The following is a 19,942-nucleotide window of genomic DNA, read 5'->3' on the forward strand; positions in this document are numbered from 1 at the left end:
GTTTCTGAAGCCTCATAGGAAAAAAAAAACAAAAAACAAAAAAAAAAAAACAACTAATTTTTAGGACAAAGCAATAACTCAGTTTATAAGCAAGATGATCTCAAGCAGGCTGCAAATTCTTCATGGGCTTCTGTGAGTCTTGATTCTGGGGTGAGAGTGGAGAAAGGATGCTAGAATCTTCCTGGAGGAGCTAGAGACTGTGCTGCATGTCAGCCTGTGCCCACGTGCTGCTCAGTGGTCGGACTCTGGGCATCGGCTATGGCTCAAGCGTGACATTCACAGTCTTCCAAAATGGTTTTACTCTTCTGATTGACAAGAGAACTGGGACATGAGATAACTCAGAGTTCACATACACCTTTTATTCATACACTATAAGAGAGAAATTAGAATCATATTGAATTCCCTCTTACAAATCTCCATGTTTTAAGCTCGGAGCACTAAAAACCATTTTTAGCAAGCAGCTGTATTTAAAGTAGAATTAGAAATGGGTTTTTAATTCAGATCTATTTGGCTGCATTGTTATGTAAGAAGACTGTTTGACTAAGTAACGTGGGAGTTGACAGATGAGACTGCTTGCAGGAAAAAATCCTTTTTTTTTTTTTTTTGCAACTCCAGAGTCACGTCTCTCTCACACTGATTGTGACTGCTTGTTCCTAACTCTTCCAAATATTCCTGTGAGTAATGTGAACCAGGGTAACAGGTGTGGCAGGGCTGGGAACTGCTGAGTACACTGTGACTGAAGGGGGGCGAGAGGTAGAGCCAGAAGAAGGGGTCCGCTGACAGGATGACTGTGCAGCAGTGTCAGAGAAACTTATACAGTAACAGTCAACGGCCCCCAGGAAAAGCTGAAATCAGGACTGACGAGTTAAAAAGCTACTGTGCACCAGGTAGGAAGGAATATGAGAATAATAATATGCCCTGAAATAGAAATAATCACTTTGCACTATGTACACCACATACAATATAACATATTCTTTTTAACATTGCACAATATAAATATTATACACGGTGGAGTAAACTAAATGCGAAATAACTTTGAGGCACACAGAAGAAACATGGGATAGACTGAACTCTGATTAGAATTACGATGGATTAGTAAAAGGCAGAATGTTACATTTCAGGCCAGTTAGCTTTGGAGTTCTCACCTCAAGTGGGCTGGTGGCCACTTCCTGTCCACACTGGAAAGGATCATACCTCAGTGTCAAGAGTTAATTGCTTCAAAGAACGACTGATTAGCTAAATAGTTGGAGAAAACCAAAGTGTTGCTCCCCACTCTAAAGCAGGTGACCCTCAAAAGGTGCCCTCCGAGCTCAGGGTTCTGTACTAGGGAGGGTGCTGCTGTTTTTCTATGTCTGTATACAACTCGTCACTACGAAACCACTGTTAAGGAAACTAGAACAGTATTCAAGAACACCCGTCACAGTGCTTAACAAGATTTAATGTACATTTATTCTTAACATGTGGAACATATAAAGATTTTATACTGAATAAATGATATTCATTAAGCCAGAGGAAAAGGAGGAATTTACATCAAGTTTTTTTCTTTTTTTTTTTTTAAACTACATTATCTTGAAATACAAATGTGGATTCTCGTCACTGAAAAATCTTTGAAGTTGTGTTTCTTCCTTTTAGTTGTATTTTTTCTTTTTTTTTTTTTTTGTCTGTACTGGTAACCATTTCTAAATCAATCCATATGCAACCATTTCCACACCTTGATTCATGAAGCAAATTGTGATCAGCTGCTCTCCCGAAATAGAGCATGGCTTTATACATACAGAAACTTGTACATTACCCTCTTTTTTTTTGTTTTTTTTTTTTTTGTTTGTTTTTGTTTTTTGTATTTTTTGTTTCTTTTTTATTTTTGGAGATATGGCCCTAATGAAAAAATATATAAAATAAAAATAAAAAATTATTTAAATCTACCATCACTTCGTAGTTACCACATCATGAAAAAAAAACTAAAAACTTTATACTAAAAAAAAAAAAAAAAAAAAAAAAAAAAAAAAAAAAAAACCCAAAACAAAAAAAACAAAAAGAAAAGATAAAAGTGAGGGTATGTTTAATGTACAACTTCTATATACATCACAGCCCATAGGCAGTAAAAAAAATATTTAAAAAATGATTAAAGGAATCGTGAAGAACTGTCATGGGGGCCAAACGACAGACAGCAGACGCGGCGGTAGTGGAGAGGAAGCAATTTTCGTTGATCACTATCAGGTATGTATTTTCAATCCTAACTTAAAAGACGTTGTTTTGCCCCTAGCCTAATGTGACCATCTTCCCGTGGAGAAACCAGTATCATTCATAGTTCTGACTACTGACTGACACACCTCCTTGAGCCCCTATACCTATATCTCTAGAAGTTTCTATTGCACAGAGCTTTGGGTGATGGGATGCAGTTTTTTCATTCTCTGAAGAATAAAACACATAGGAAACTGATAATTTTTCACCTTTTTGACTCAGTGTGGTGAAATTTTCCCATCTTAGCATTTTTTGCCAAAACTTTTTTCTTTAAAGTCAATTTGCTTCCCAAAAAATGCAATACAACATGGAAAAAAGAACATTAAAAAGAGAATCTGTGAAAAACAAAACGTGACCTTTGAATGCACGAGACAGCAACTTTGGTTAAAAAAAAAAAAAAAAATAAAAAAAATAAAAAACCCCAAAGGATGTACTTATACACACAGACAGCAAATAGTAATTTCATAACTGTTCAAATTAATTATTTAATTCCCAATTGGTAAATAGTGAAGGGGGCAGAGGAGCAAAGATTTTCTTTTCCTTCTTCCTACGCTGGATAAACAAGAACAGAAAACAGCCAGTTATATGTGACGCTCTAATCTTCACTCACACATGCTTGCCTTCTCACTATGTCATAACTGCCCAATCTGAAATAGTACATCACAGATGACAGATGCGACCAGAGAGTTCAGGACAGCTGATATTGAGATATCCAGCAACCGACCCTCGTGCAAAAGGAATTCCGAGCGGTTCTCGTCCACTCTGGCCATGGCCAGCAAAGCCTTGGCCGCCCTGCACATCATGTCTACGCTAGGTGGTTCCAGAGGCGGGGGCTGCATGTGTATGAGGTTATGCTGGCTCTGCTGGTACTGCGCCATTGTGACCCCGTCCTCCAGGAAGCTTATCAAGTTCCCAATGCTTCCCTTCTGCACGGCTATTGCCCTTGCGGCTAGCGCATCCCCCTGGGCAAGGTTCGATAAAAGCGCCATGGACATCTCTCGACAGACTGGGTTTTTGCGATCCCCCACGTACCTAACTAACGTAGCATAGAATTTCTCCTGACGACTAAATGGAGGCGTGGCCAAGATCAGGTCCACATTATTGTCCTGGATGCTGAGCTTACAGAGGGTCTCCAGCACAAGTCTCTGAGGCGACAGGACCGAGTTGGGTCCCACTGTGGGAAAGGGGTCTTGCGCCTCCGCGGATGGGCACACCATCCAGTGCAGCAAGCCATCCAGGATTGGCAAGCAGATGCTTTCCGTGTAAGCCGACAAGTCTAGCTGCCCCGAGATGTTGGCCAGTGTGACCAGTGTGTTGTCCCGCAAGACCTCCAGGCAGTCCCACCACCACTCATCTTTGCTGCAGGCCACCCCCTTGTCCTCGTCCTCCTCCTTCTCGTAGGTCTGCGGCGCTCGCTTCCTCTCTGGATGCTCATGGTGAAGAAGAATCAGCTTCCCCAGGATCAGCACCAAGCCCGGATGTTTGGACATCTCGGCGTCATTGCCAGGCACGAAAGACAAGCTGCGCACGATGTTGGACACGCAGATGCAGCGCTTGGCCAGCGAGTCCTGCCAGTGTGCGATGGTGCACAGTGGAGTCTCGTCCCGGCTCCTGGGCTCGTCCTCCAGCAGTCTGATGTTCCGGTGGCTTTTGGCCTGCTGTATACCAAAAGGAAACTTGCTGCTCTCGGTCTGGGGCCCAGGGTTTGCTTCTTCGGGCAAGGCCCCTGGCCGAGCAGACAGGACGTCGTCGATGGTGGCTATGATGCTTTTCTCTGGCTGCTCTTCAGAATCGCCTTTGCCTTCTGGCTCTTTCTTTCTACCTGTGGAGCTTAAAGGGGGAGGTGGGCGTCTGCGAGGAGGAATCTCCATCTTGCTCTCAAAGTGAGTCTGGATGTGCTCGGTGGTGTCGCCGCCCCCCAGCTGCCAGTGCAGAAGCCCGCTGCTGAACTCCTGCACGCGGCCCAAGCGATCAGAGCGGTCCACGACGAACAGGTTGTTCTTCTTGACAATCTTTATGGGCAGCTTGTCAAACTTACTGGCCTGCCTGGGCTTCTCTTTTGGGGCTGTAGTGGTGTCTGGGGCTGTGAGGGTGGCACTGCTCTTCACCTCTGACTCTACCTTTTCACCGTCTTCCTCCTCCTCGTCCTCCTCGTCCTCCTCCTCGAGACCCTCAGCGTCTTCCTCCTCTTTCCCAGAATCGTCTGCCAAGGACTGGCTGTCATCTCTCTTCACTGCATTGTGATCGAGTGCTTTCTGGCTGGGGTCTCCCACTTCATATTCCATGAGAATTCCAAAAATGTCAATCAGGCATTTTCTAAAGTACTCTACTAAAAGTTCAAGAAATCCAGACAACTAGAGGGGAGGAGGAGAGAGAAGAGGTACAGTCATGACATTAGCTGTGGCTGGAGGGGTGAAACCCTGGGACCACCTTTCTGGCTGGGCCATGAAAGTTCCCTGCATGTCTGCTGGGTGAACATCCTGAATGCCAGGTCACTCACCAAACCAACACTGGACATGCCTCCTGTATGCTGCTGACTTCCAACTCCACCAATGTGAACCCGACCTCTTGTTGCACATTCTAATGTCAGTGATGAGGGAAGTCTCTGCTGTTCTTTACCCACCTGGTTTGGCTACAGTGCACTCATTATTAGAAGAGTAGGAACGTGGATTTTACAGACTCATTCACCCAAAGTGACTCTGTTCTCTTCTATTATTTATCTGAGACTTGCTTGCTGGGATTTTTATGGTTATTATTCTTAGGATTTTACGGTTATTTTTGTCTCAGGTGCCATAGGTTACCCTAATTTACATTCACTATATATCCTTTAGAGAAGATAATTTCAGCTATGTAGTAGCTCATAAACACTGAAAATTAGAAACAAATCAATTTAGTCCTTGATAAATGAATTAAAATGTTTCATAAAATGCAATTTTACATTTTGGTTATCCACAGCTCTAGCTGAAAGACAAAGCCACCAGGAGAGCTGCTGCCCATGGGAGCAAGCCGTGCTTCCCATGAGCCCCTGCGGCACGGAGGGCACACCCACAGTCTCAGGCCCCACCACCGGCCCTCCCTACATGAGGGGCCGCCAGAAGCAGGTCATAAAAAGGGTCTCTCGTGACAGACAGGGGCACACTTTCCTGTCAGCTGACAGTTTCTTTGGGAAGGGGCTGTGAAGCACCAACTCTGGCATAGGACTTGCTTTCAGGGTCCCAAAGGGACCATTTTCCAGGTGGGAGTCTGGATGGCTGCAGTTTACTTTTCCCCTGGGCAAAAGGGGACGTTAATAAAGTGATCCTGGGTGTGAAAACGTGTGACCAGCACCTATATGAGGATGAAAGGTAATTATTCTACTGAAGGCTAGATACATTTTAAAAATATTTATTTTCTTTTAAAAAGGGACTTTGTGTGACATTTATGATCTTATTAATATGCTTTCTATCAACTGAAAAATCACCCTCCTGGTCTACACTGCACTAAGGACTTCCATGAAAGAAGAAAGGGGGTGGGGAGTCTGGTCTTATTTCAGTGGAAGCAAGGAGAGTAGACGTTTTAGCTTTTTAACAGAAAGCAGAGCGTGTCCACGTGCGCCGGGAGGAGGGCCTCTCCTCAGCTCCCGCTCTGGCCCAGCTCCCAGCAAGACGCAGGGCGAGTGGGAGGGCCATGCTCATTACTAAAGGAGCAGGTTTGAAATGACTGCTTCAAAATGACCTGGGAAGAGGTGGAACGAAGGGGGACTCAGACCAAGGTGTGGCCACAAGGCCATGACATTTTCAGTAGGATGTGGGGTGGGGGGGGGGCTTCGCTTACCTCCTCTCTACTAGACACTTCACGCATTTTCTGGTTTTTAAATATTTTTTAGTTGTAGATGGACACAGTGCTTTTATTTTATTTATTTATTTTTATGTGGTGCTGAGGATCAAACCCAGTGCTTCACACGTGGATGGCAAGTGCTCTACCACTGAGCTAAGCCATAGCCCCATTTGTTTTTAATTAAATGAAAAACATCAAGTCCCCCTGGAAAGTAGAGCAACGTCCCATTGTGACTAACCATATTTCCAACACTGATTCAATCTTAACTTCATGTTACATTTTGAATGGTATTCCCTCTGGCCTGCTAACATTCACTCTGATTTAACCCTGCCCTTCTGCCCCGCTGCCCACAGTCACTGATTACCTGAGAAGCACAGGTATGTGTGTCCACATGTTCAAGGACTGGAATGACTATCACTGCAGACCACGTTCTCAGACAGCTACATATTGATTAATGTTGGTTTAAAACTACAATGATTAGAGATGTCAGCTCATGACTGCCAATCTACGTGGGCTGATATCAATCAGGCATGTGCACAACTTGACTTCCTAACATTCTAATCTGGCCACTGGTTGGACTGGCACCAGCCTGCTCACCTGGGAGAGATTGAAAGTAGCAACCGTGCTGTCATCGTAGAGAAGGATGTTGATGGTGTCCAGAGCCCAAGTACTTTCAGCCAGAAGCCCTGATTTAAGGGACATCATCACACGCCATGCCTCAGGGGTAACTGAAAACAGGAAAGAACAAGGGTATCAGAAATGTCAACTCTATGAACAAAAGGGCAGAAAGTAACAAAAGAATGAGAGGAAAGAAGGGGAGGCCGGGTTAAACAGATGCTCTGAGTGCTGAACATGTTCTTTTCTGAGTTTAAGTGGAGGTGACAGGTTGTGCTAAGAAACTTTTGCTGTCTAAGATCTTTTTGTTTTTCTGCTAATGAAACACGCTTCACAGTGCTCCTAGCCGAGGATGGCGGGGCTGGGCACAGGGTCCATCTCATCTTGGGTATTTTACCACCTGATAGCCTGTAATGACGCATCAGTTTCTACTAGAGTGGGCCCAGAAGTGCCTCTGTCTTCTTTTGCATTCTTCACTCACAAGTGTCTCAAGGTGATGTCTCTGGAAGGCTGGCAAGTATGCAGAATATAAAAGCAAAACTTAAATCCCAAGTTCACATCCTCAGATACAAAGTCTTGACTTCCCCACGCTGTCTTCCGTTTCTGAGCTCTTGCCCAGGTACATGCTACTGACAGACATTAGCACTTTGATGGCTAGATTTCCTGAGCCAAGGAATGGGATACAGAAGGGCTTTTTTTTTTTTCTTCTTGTTTTCCCTATTCCTGTTCCTGAAGAAAACGAAGTGACTGGATAAAGAATTATTAAGATTCACCTATGATGGGGCTGCAGAATGGACTCACTACTTTTCAGTGGGAGCTTCTCAGGAGGCCCTGCAGGGGAGCATGCATGGTGGGAGCCTGGAACAGAGGAGGAGGTCTGTTCTACCTGGATGTGCCAGGGCCACAGCCAGGTGGGCAGGAGGGGGTTCTGGGCACCCATAGCACTCTGTCATGGAGGAAGGCTGTGCCCGTGTTATTCCTTTATTTTATAAAAACATTTTTTAAAGCTGTATATGAACACAATACCTTCAATTTATTTACTTACTTTTATGTGGTGCTGAGGATGGAACCCAGTGTCTCATACATGCTAGGCAAGCGCCCTACCACTGAGCCACAGCCCAGCCCGTCTCCTTTATTTTAATTCCATTTAATTCTATTTCTAAGATAGGCACACAGTACTTTTACATTGATCAAAGTCAAACTTTTTTTTTCAATTAAGGAACAAGCTGGGCATGGTGGTGTATACCTGTAATCTCAGCAATTCAGGAGGATCATGAGGTCAGAGACAGCCTCTTAGCAACTTGGCAAGGCCTTAAGCAACTCAGTGAGACTATGTGACACACACACACACACACACACACACACACACACACACACAAGAAAATAAATATAAGGGCAGGGAATGTAGCTGATAAAGCACTCCTGGGTTTAATCCCTGGTACTAAACCAAAAAAAAAAAAACCATATTTTTCCCTAGGCTTAAGACAAGCACTGGTTTTAACATATACTAAGAATTTTTAAACAAACTTAAATATTTAACTTAAATATACATTTGTACATACAGCATTTATATATTTAAACATTTATATATATTTCTCTCTACATATATATCTTCTTAATGTCCAATGATTGAAGACATCTTTAATGCATTAATTTAGTATCTTTTAATTTTCTAATTGCTACAAATGATTAAGTAATTCTGAAACTTTTTTCTTATACAACCGATATCTATTATTTCCCTTGTGTTAAGAGGATTTAAAAATAAGTGCAGAAACACTGTGTACTCCCATCATCTCAAAGACTGAACAAGTGACATCGGCACTCAACTGAAGCAGCTCCCGGGCCACAGCTGCCAGTGCTGTGCAGACTGCATCAAACCTACACAGCACACGGCAGCCGTTCCAGGTACCGGATCTATAGATACTTTTTGCCCATGGTAATTTACTGTGTATTGTTACCAAATCAGAGTGCTGTGCCTTCACATTTTTCGGGTCATCCTTAGCATTTCCGTGACCTCAGAGTGAGTTTTTTAAGCACATGATGTAGGGATTAAGTGATTTGGCTAGTGTCAAATCTTCAAGCCTGAAACCCGGTATAGAATCACGGAGGGTTCCCTGACCTCTCATGCGGAGCTCTGATCTCTCCACGACAACAGTCACCCCTCCAGACACCATTTCAATTCAAGCTCTTCTCCAGCAACGTCTCAATTTGGATTAGTGGTTTCCAACTATTGCTCTTGTATGAAAGCATTCTGATAATTTGCACTCATAAGAACTTCATCTTACTAATATTTACACAAACTACATCTCAACTAAAATTAAAATTCTAGACCAAATTATATGGTTACATTGTGTGCACATATGAATATGTGGCAACAAATCCCATCACTGTGTACACTATGATGCGCCAAATAAAAACAAGGTGAAAAAAGAAAATTCTAGATTGCAGCTGGAATTTCATTTCTGTAATTCTTACCAATATCTTTTGAGGTAATCTTTCGCCTTTGCTTCAGGACTGGCTGCGATGCTTCCACTGAGCCAGGAGGAAAGGTGATCTCCCTTCTGATTGGGGGTGGCTGAGGGGGCGGCCCGGTGACCTGGGATGCGGGGACTGTGGGCATGACCTTCTGCATCTTCATGGTGGGCAGAAAGGGAGACTTGCTTGGAGACATGCGGTTCTCCAGGGAGCGTTGGAAGGAAGCCGGGCTGGGCGCCCTGGAGATGTGGTTTGGCAGTGACGGTGGCGTCTGGTAGGATGACTGAGGTGGGCGTGTGATGGGCTGTATGGAGGCCGAAGAGGACATGTAAGGCTGGCGCTGGCTGACGTGAGAAGGCCACTGGCTCTCGTGATTGATCCTCTGATCAGGTACCATCAAGTCATCCGTGCGGCCCATGCCTGGGTAAGGGGGGGCCTGTGCAGGGCCACCGGGGCCTTGCCGGTTCGGGTAGGGGTAAGGCATATCGTTGCGTGCGGCCCACATGTTCTGCTGCGGCCCTTCACTGGAGGACGACTGCATGGGGCCGCCCAGCATTTGAGGCGGGATTCCATGGGGCTGCATCTGGCCTGGGCCCTGCATTCTCTCTCTGTTGTAAGGGTACGGGTACTGCCCCTGGATGGGCCTCCGGTCCGGGCCAGAGTAAGAGCTCCCATACTGGTTGTACATCTCTTGCTGCTGGTTGCCATACTGCATGTTATACATGTCTCCCTCGTGGCGCTTGGCTGGAGGCCCGTACATGCCATCCATGTGGCGTTTGTAATTCTGAAATTCACATAAAGACAAATCATGCTGGTGTGCTCTTACAGGTATAATCATGCACACTCAAATTATGCAAAATAGTTATTACCTGGTGGAAATGTTCACTTCGAGAAGAATATGGGAAGCTCCTATGTAAAGAGAACTAACAATTTGGGACTGTTTCCATGTCATATAATGCCTTGGGTCACACACTCCAAAGGTGTCCAAAGTTTGTTTTTACATGTTGGAAATTTTCTGTGGGAAAAACAAAGCCTCCTCTCCTGCAGCATGGCAAAGTGCAGCCTCAGCTCAGAGGCAGGAGCTGGGCAGGGCTTGAAGCCACACTGAGATGGCCCTGGACATAAAAGGCTGGCCTACAAGAAAGCCCTGAGTAGCCCAGGGCCACCAGAAGTTGTAGGGCAAAAGGGATGTCTTAGGCTGCACTTCACAGAAAATTCTCCAGACAGGATTCAGCTCCCCAGGCTGGGGACATCATGTCACCTGATGTCCAGCTTGTTCAGGTCAGACTCTCCATGAAAGTCCTGCTGGTCCTGCCCCAGCAGCACCTGCCACTAAGCTGGGAACTCTGGAGATCAGAGCGAGTCAGGGTGGGGAGGAATCTCTGGTTGAGAGGGGGTGAGATGCTGAGATTGTAATTAGTGTTTGTTTTACTTGAAATTTGTTTAAGATTAGATGGCTAAATAAAACAAGTCACCGTGTCACACACACACACATATACATACATATGTATTTGTATTATTACATATATCTCCAGAAAAACTAAATGTTTAAAAGCTGCTTTGTGATAAAACTTTCAAAACAAAATATCCTCTACTTTGCAAAAGGTCTTCCATTTGAAAGGTTGTTTAGAAATAGCGAAGTCCCATGTGCCTGAAAAGCCACCAGAGCACAAGCCTCAGTATCAGATCTTACAGATGCAGGGAGTTTGCACAGTTGAACAGCAATGGCCACTGCCATCTAGCATGACTTACTCTATTGACTCAAAGTATGTGCCCATTAATATCTTATTTTAAAGGCAGATTACCTTTTACTATGTAACATTTTGAGTTGCCTTTTCTATATATTCTTCAAAACAAGGACTAATTTCTGTTTTACAACAGCTTCTGCTACAAGAGTATACAGTGGTCCCTGTATCTGTGGGGGACTGGTTCCATGACCCTGGTGGACACCAAAATTCAAGGACGTTAGAGTCCTTATATACTACGGTGCAGTCTTTGCAAATAACCGATGTCCTGCCTCCTGTATGCCTTAATTCATCTCTAGGTTACCTGTAATACCTATTAAAATGTTAGTGAATGCTATATAAATTATTATATATTATATGTCTCCACTGTTTACGGAACGATGACAAAAAAGCATGTACATGATCTGTACAGATGCAGTTTTTTAAAGACACTTTCAAACACTCTTGGTCTGAGGCTGCCTGAACCCATGGATGTGGAGCCCACAGACAAGAGGCCAGCTGCACAGTATGAACCTCACCCCAGCATTGCACCCTTGAAGGGGTTTGTCATCGTTCACAAGAATGAGCGTGTTTAACTTCATTTACCATCTTATATCTCAGGAGCAATGTTTAGTTACTGACTCCAAAATCCCAGGACTACTTTTTAGCATTATATACATCTTGAATGTTCAATAAATGCTCATCATTTTTGCTATGATTCCTAAAACTTTCCAGAAGTAACACAAGTTGGAGTTTAAGCTTCTCGGAGAGTGACAGAGAACACAGGGACCCACGCCCACTCGCCAACTCACCGGCTGCTGGGGATACAGGCCAGGCTGGTGTCCTCCATACGGTGGCTGCCCTGCTGGAGGACCTTGGCCTGGATACTGCTGCCCGTAAGGTTCATGCCTGGAACGAGGCATTCAAAGGAAACTTAATACCCAAGTGACTTCAGGTAAGCACGGCCACGAACAACCCATTTTGGAGGCTCTCCCACCGTGGTGCTGCCTTTCCTCTGTCACACACTGCTCCCGGCAGGCTTCCTGGGCAGCAGCTGCCGGAGCTTGCAGCAAGAAGGATGGGAACACCCATTTTGGGAGTGCTGCCAAACTCCTGGCTTGTGCTGTTGGTTAATAGGTGTGAGAGGAATACCGGTTGAACAGGCAGCCACCCTGTGAGCGCCTGCCCAAGCCTTTGAGGCAGGAGCTCCACCTACCCACTGAAGCTCACCCCAGGAAGTGTCACAGGACGCCATGTGAGGCACCATGACAGAAGCAGCAGAAGGAATCTAAGACTCAGAAGCAGCATTTCTAGATGTGCTACAATATGCAAAATGTTCTACTTTTTTTAAAGGTCAGCCTAATTCCAATAATGCTCTAAAACAAGTACACAAAATTTCAGAGTTCTATGACCTGAAAGTCTACAGAAAAAAATAACAGCAATGACTTAAATGTACTCCTAGTAAATCACAAAATGGAAATAAATACTTATTTTCAACTGCTACTATACTGAGAAATTATCAATACCATAAAAATAGTATGTTCTCAAGGGTACCAGATTTGGAATCTTGAAAAATAAGTAGGTTGAAGTTAGTAATATTGAATCTTGTAAGAAAGAGAGTAACTGAATTGAATGTATTCCTGATGTGATCAAGGAATAAGAAAAACAATGAATTTTTAAATATCACAGGTAAAAAAGACAGAAGTTTTTGCTAACTACTATGATTATTTAGAAAGAAAGAAATTGACACAGATAAAAATCTAAGCTGAATAGGTAACATTTTTCAGAAAAGCAAACTTGAGGTAAATAAATCTCATGTGGTTGAACCAGAAAAGCAAATGTACTGGAAATCTTTTCATAATATATGAAAACTGTTCTTATAATCTTGTTAGCTAAATCAATCAATCAATCAATCAGTTTTTACTGGGCCCTCAAACCCCAAGCAAAATCCTGATCTGGCATACTGAACATTACATAATGGCTAACTGGTCGAGGCAGACACACGCGGCCAGGTTAGCAACTAGAACCAACTCCTAAGCCACTCTGAGAAAGTGTGCCGCTAGCTGGGCACCACACAGCTATGGGCACATCAGGAAGAGACTTATCTGGCCCAACAGGGGTCTTCCCAGCTTGCCCCTCTGTATTAAACCAGGGAGCACCCGTGTGTGTAGGGCAGAGGGGCCGTCTCAGCTGGACCCTGGAGGGGGCAGCCGAGAGCCAGCCCTGCCCTCCAAGTGCCAGTGTGGCACTCCCCTCGCACTCTTTTATGCCTCTGTTCTCACCTTTTTTTCTTAAAGATCAAATATCACATTAAAGCCTGAGGGCTTCCCTTGATGGGGAGGGAGAGGACGCTCCACGGAGGGGAGGCGTGTTGGACTAGGTGCACAGGGCAGGGGTCTCTTCCCGTGGGCAGCTCCCCTGTGCCATCTTTGTAGGACAGTTTATGATGACCTCTCTCTGGCATCTCAAAGGCTCTCTTCCTTCTGGGCTGGTCCTGTGGCCTGACCGGCCACTTCAGTGTCAAGAAGGCTTCCTTGGAGAGGCTCACGCAGGCCACGTGGTGCACTTTTTCAGAACTGCTTATCAAGGAGTAACGTGCACTCTCTTCACAGGGAAGAGTGGAAACAGAAGGAGCAACTTCTGGAAGACCTTTCCAGAACGCTGGCAGCCTGACGGCTACTACGCTCTGACATTCCTTAAGACATACAGGGGAGAGCGGGGAGCCCATGCTGTGAAGCCCGGGATCTGCTAGCTCCCAGAGGAGCGCACCTTGCTGCAGCGGGGCCACCTCTGTGGGATGACACTGGCAGCCTCACTGAGGAAGAGTGTGCTGGGTGCAGCACTGTGACCTGGGGTGCCGAGGGGTGGCCGTGGACCTTGGGTTCACAGGAGAAGCCTCTGAAAGCAGCCAAACAGCCCCAAATATCTGATTTATGCTACTAATTTGCTTACAAAAGTACAGAGCCATCTGGTTACATGGGGACAAGGTCCTTCTTCCTGGTCCTGCTATGGCTGTCCACTGAAGGCAACCAGCTGACACTCACCCAGGGATCAGCAGCAACCAGGCAGGAAGGCCGCTGTGCTGCCCTCGGCGGCTCAGCAGACAGGGCTCAGAAGAGCATTTCTATAGGATCATCCTGTCTTCCTTTTGAAAAATACTCACCTTCGGTCATAACTGGACCCATAGGGAAACTGCTGCCGCTGGCCCATGCCCAGATTGGACACTGGCCCTGCGGGACTTTGGCTGTACACGTCCTGCATGCTGCTGTTGGGCATCTGGCCTTGCGTCATAAAGGGTTCGCTACTTCCAGGCACTGCAATATTTGAAGAAAAGGCATAAAATGAGGCTTTTGTAAGTCACCCCTTCCAGCAGTTTTTGGGTCTCTGCCCCATGTTCACATGGCACATCGCAAGGCTAATGAGACAGCACAACATCTGGAGTCATGTGGGTCCTGGGCGGCAGAATCCTAAGACATCCGCAAGGACACCCCTGCCACCCAAGGTGTACCTTAAGTGGCTCTCTTGCCTGGAACAAGGTGGAGCCTAGGAACGGGATGGGTCATGCTGCCCACGATGATGGTACGTTACACGGCAAGAGGGACTTCTCAGGCGGGATTAAAGTCTCTAATCAGCTGTGAGTTAGCATAAAGGAGAGCATCCAGGCAGCCCTTCAAATCCCTGGGCAGAAGCTAAAGATGGAGCTAGGCTGAGGCCTTCTGTGCTCGTGAAGAAGCGGCTGCCCTGCTGTGGGGAGTGGGAGCAGAGGTCATCCAACAAGCCAGTGGCCACTCTGGCTCAACCACCGAAACTGAATTCTGTCAACAACCTTCTGTCTGAAGAGGACCTGGAGCCCGACTCAGAGGAGCTTACAGTCCTGGCTGATACCGTGACTCCAACTGTGACACCTTCATCTGTTATGCAGCAACCAGCAACCCAGCTGGGCCCAGGTCCATACCAACAAGGTGTAATTCTTATCTATAAAATGAGGCCACTAATAGCATCTTGTGACAATGTTGTGAGAAAGAAATGAAATGTATGTAAACGGCAAGTTCCCTTCAGAGGGAAAACCTGAAAAGCTCAACATGAACACCTGTGCACAGACTCATCCAAAACCAGAATAGAAAAAATTACCAGAGTTAAGAATAGCTCCGGACGGGCTGGGCTCTGGCTATTTCTAACACAGGTAGCCCGCCAATAAGCCCCTGCGTGCAAATCAGCATCAGCTCAGTTGAGGAAATTGGGACAAGTTCAGAAACGAGGCTACAGGCAAATGAACCATTCTAATGTAAACTTTAAGTGATACACAGTCTTTCTTCATTCTATAATGGTTACTTTTATGCCACGTGCAGCAGAAGCTAAGAACTCTGTGAGCTGATGTGTCCAAGGCGGCACTGAGGCAACCCCAAAGTCCCCTCCGTAGCAAGCGCTTCATGGTGCAGTGCGCTTTCCCTCTGGTTTGGTGGAAGGTCGCACTTCAATCCTGGTAGAACCAGTTTTCAGAATACTTTCCATTTTGTAGATGTGAAAACAAAGAAAATCAAGTAGCATAATTAAAATTAAATAGCTTAACTCCCAAACACACAAAGATTTCTTAAAAAACAACAGGAAAAAAGATAAAACTGGACAAACCCAGTCAAAGAAAAGGAAAGACAAATGAACAAGCAACAAATAACATGAAAAGACCTGTGAGCTCACTGATAATTAAAGAAATCCAAGTCAAAACACTCAAGGGCCTTCTGCCCAGTCTGACTGGTAAACCTGAGAATGATGGACTTAATCCCCCTGGTGCAGGGAAGAGAGCCCACACTCTTAACATGCTTGCTGAGAACACCTGCAACTCTCAACACCTGCTAAAGGAGGCTGTTCTTCCACAACCCCAAGAAGCACATCTCCTGGGGTTCTGCCTACGAAATCCCTCCTCTAGTGGTGTGGGCTGGATCATGTGAATAGTGCTGGCCAGTGGGGCGCTGGCAAATGGGTACAGGCAAATGCTTGCAACTGGGACATATCCTTTTGGAAGCTCCCTCTGGGATCTTATCTTCTTGGGCCCCCAACTGTGATGTCACAGGGACCAAGAAGTTATGTAGCAATTTCCTACGGAGGAGTCCCTGGCCCATAGCTCCAGGAGTCTTCCACAGAGCCACTAATGATTGGCCACTCAGGAGACACCACTCAGCAGAGCTCCCAACTTGGCTGCCAGATGCTGGCAGCCACCTCAGTGTCCTGGCTGACAACACCCGGAGCCAAGAACTACCCAGCCTACCACACAGCCGAGTTACAGTGAAGTGGTGCTGTTTAAGCCACCAAGTTTGGGGGTAGTTTATTTTATGGGAGAAGATTACTGAGATATTTGGTCAAGGAAAACAAACAAACAAAACTTCCTGTCCCTTGAACAATCCCAGTGAGGGACAGATTTGCAGAAACACTGTCACAAGTGCTGCTAATTCAACAGCCACTGCATCATTGTTCATAACTGCAAACACCAGGAACCAACCCATCCAGCTCGAGAGCAGAGGGTGGATCTATTCCACTAAAAAAAGCAAGTACAGCTACATGCATAGATATTAACAGACTCACAACGTAACCACCGCGACCACACGCCAACGCTCTGCTCGCTGACAGCAATCGGCACCTCAGGAGCAGGGTTGCAGCAGGAGGCAGGCGGTGACAGGCAGGCCGGTTGCGTGGGGCTTGCGGGTTCACCACGCTGCCACACCATGGGTGGCAGTGCCCACAGCAGCTGTCGCCGGGTGGCTGCCAGGACAGAGCATGTCTTCCACTGAGAGTGGTCTGCTCAGTGCACTGCCAAGCTCCCTCACAGAATACGGCAACGGAAGAGTGGAAACTGCTCAAACAGGGACAGGACTGTCAAGGAACCTGTTTCTTGTGGGTGTCTGTGTATCTGTTTTAATTTGGTATTAACATACCAATGTATTTCAGCAGGTGAGGTGAAATATACTAGGGATTGTTCTAGTCATTGTCTACATGGCTGATGAGGCCCATGACCTATCTACCTAGTGTCTGCAAGGTAACCCCATAATCACTGCCCCAACCCCCAAGTTCATTTTAATATGGCAAGTTATAGGTGTAAGGAACAAGATGAGGATTACTTTAGCTAGCAGCATGTAGGTAGGAGAGTGCAATGGTTCACAGCAGATTTTGAGGCCAGATTCTGAATACTACCACTACTATTAATTGTTATTACTATTATTACTGCTACTACTACTCTTATTATTTTGGTACTGGGGATTGAACCCAGGTGCACTTTACCACTGAGCTATATCCCCAGCCCTTTCTAAAATTCTGATACAGGGTCTCAATAAGTTGCTGGGGGCTTTGGTAACTTGCTAAGGCTGGATTCAAACTTGCGATGCTCCTGCCTTGGCCTCTCCAGCTGCTGACATTAGCTTTTTTTCCCATATTATCATCATATTTTCAGAGTCTAAAAATGGCATACAGACACCAAAAAATACTAACAAAATGTTATATGTAGCCTTTTGTACCACTATGAAAATATCCACCTTTAACATGCAAGAAGTTTTTGAATTTCTGAGTCTACAGATTTATTGCATGGTCTGCAAAATGTTTACTTGAAATAAGCATCCCTGAAACCTTTGAAAGGAAAAGGAAGAGATTACCTTTGCTTTATGTAACAGTATTCTGAAATATCAAAATGAAATATTATAAATCACAATTGTTAATTGGTATAGGTATATGCCCAATATTTAAATTTGGGGGATTCTTCATTTTTCTTTTCATTAGTTTGTAATACTTGTGAAAACCATAAACATAAAGCTTCAAGCTTGGGCTGGAGTTGTGGCTCAGTGGTAGAGTGCTTGCCTAGCATGCAGGAGGCACGGGGTTTGATTCTTAGCACCACATACAAATAAATAAAAAATAATAATAAAGGTCCATTGACAACTAAAAAAAAAATTTAAAAAAAAAAAAAAAAAGCTTTAAGCTTTATGCTTCTCTCCACTCAGACAACATAACAAGAAGTTCATGTGTCCCAACATCTGAATACAACACAGGCTTCATTATTAAGGGATCCCAGAGTACTTGCTTCCATAAAAATATTAACTATTTCTGACGTGTTTTTCAATACTGTTCACTTCATGTCTCAATGTCACAGGACTCAGCTGTACTTGGAAGGATGACCTACTTCCAGGTGTCTGCTTGGAGCTGACATGCTGTGGGAGGGCCCACGATCGTGGTGTGGACACAGCTGGGGTCAGAGGGTTAAGGAGGAGCCCGCCCTGGCACCCCTTGGTCTCCCCAGGAGCGCTCCGACACCACCCTCCACTAACCAGCTCTTTGCTCTCATGGCTGCACACTGTTTCTGTGCACAGGACTCCAAAACCACACCACTGCTCATCACCTGGACACAGCCACAGGGATGCTGGAGCTCCCTCACTGTCCTGTTCCTCTCCCAGGGCCCCTCTGCCACCAGCTTTGGGCTCTGCAGCCCCCACGTGCAATCTGTAGGCATTATGGAACACAGAGCAACGATCTGCAGCTTGTCATCTCTCGTCAGACTCCCACGACTGTCTCCCGACTCCACTCTCACTGCTCTCAATACATGCACCGTCAGATGGTCAGTTATTCATGTATAATTTATTTTTTTTTACCAAAAATTGAGTCATGCCACTTCCCCATAAAACACCCCTTACCTGGCAGAAGGCCTAAATCCAATCATCTGCCATAAAGGCCCAGGGCCTGGACCCTGGTGGACATGTGTGCCTCAAGTGCCCACCCTCGCTGTGCCCTAGGCCCCTGCTACCTCTACCCACTCGTCCTGCAGGGTCTCAGGGGCTCCTTCCCTGTCCTCAGAGCCCTCTGGACCACACCATCCCGGCAGCTTCCCTTCCTCTCACAGCCCCTACCCCTTGCTATCCTTTCTTCTTTTTTCTCCCTTTCTTCTACCAATCGTGATCTTTAGGTAGCCATTTGTGGCCTCATTGCTTTTTCCTCCCAGGAGTGTCACTTATTTGAGGGCAGGGGCTACCTAGCACCGAGCGCTGCGCCTGGCTCAACAGCACGGCCCCGCTCCTGCTCGGTGGTGCCGAGCGCGTTGCTCGCCACGGGTGCCCGCACTCCTTCACAGCTTTGTGTGAGGAGCTCAATGAATCCTCACGAGGCCCTCGGAGGCAGGTCCTCTGACTGTCCCAATTCTAATGAGGAAAATAAGGCACCGAGAAGCGAAACATGTTTCCCAGGAACACCAGCAGTAGGGTGGGGAAGTGGGAACTGCCGACCAGACAGCACGCACATCCAGCGGTTCTGAACGGACAGATAAGGTGGCCACGGAACAGCACCGAAGAGAGCCCTCCGACTGCCCCTGGGCAGGGCCCCTCTGCATGTACCTTTTCTCATTCCACCAAAGGGGTCCTTGTTGGGTTCATAGGGCATCCTGCCCATCATGTCTGGCATGCTCATGCCCTGCTGGTATGGGGCATTGGGAGTCATGGAGTTCCGTTTTGGAAAGGATGAATCACTCACATCTGAGAAAGGGTCGTGCACACTGATTGTACTGCTTCTGAAGAGATGCAAACAAAGAAAGCTTAAAATCAGGCAAATGCAAATCAAAACCATACAAAGATTTCATCTCATACAGTCAGAATGGCAGGCATCAAGAATACAAATAATAAATACTAGTGTGGATGTGGAGAAAAGGGAACATTTTCACACTGTTGGTGCAAGTCATCTCACTACAGTGATACATGCATATCCACTTTTATAGCAGCACAATTCAGAATAGCTGAACTATGGAGCCAGCCTAGATGTCCATCAATGGATGAATAGATAAGGAAAATGTGGTGTATATACAATGGAATTTTATTCAGCTGTAAAGAAAAATGAAATTATGTCATTTTTAGGAAAATGGATAGAACTAGAGCCCATTTGGTAAAATAAACCAAACTCAGAAGGTCAAGGGTCACATTTTTTTCCCCTCATATGTAGAAACTAAGAGGAAAAAGGAGAAGATAGGTGGAGGGGATTTCATGTAAATCAAAGGGAGATCAATGGAGGAAAGGGACGGGGGAGGGGGCATGGAGGGAGTGGTAGGGAGG

At 45.7% G+C, this 19,942-nt stretch overlaps 1 protein-coding gene across 11 annotated transcripts in view; it reads right to left on the minus strand.

Moving 5' to 3' along the window:
- Positions 1-1,431: 1,431 nt before the first annotated feature.
- ARID1B (AT-rich interaction domain 1B) overlaps positions 1,432-19,942 on the minus strand; it is a 405,422-nt gene continuing 386,911 nt past the window's right edge. For all 11 annotated transcript variants that reach the window (XM_079146755.1, XM_079146754.1, XM_079146753.1 and 8 more), the window contains 6 exons: positions 19,235-19,407; positions 14,035-14,185; positions 11,684-11,780; positions 9,148-9,931; positions 6,655-6,785; positions 1,432-4,595 (listed from right to left, as the gene is read on the minus strand). In XM_079146755.1, coding sequence (XP_079002881.1) covers positions 2,874-4,595; positions 6,655-6,785; positions 9,148-9,931; positions 11,684-11,780; positions 14,035-14,185; positions 19,235-19,407 — 3,058 coding nt within the window. In that variant the 3' untranslated portion in view covers positions 1,432-2,873. The remainder of the gene's footprint in view (positions 4,596-6,654; positions 6,786-9,147; positions 9,932-11,683; positions 11,781-14,034; positions 14,186-19,234; positions 19,408-19,942) is intronic.

The sequence above is a fragment of the Sciurus vulgaris genome (assembly GCF_902686455.1).
Source record: "Sciurus vulgaris genome assembly, chromosome: 7".
NCBI lineage: Eukaryota > Metazoa > Chordata > Mammalia > Rodentia > Sciuridae > Sciurus > Sciurus vulgaris.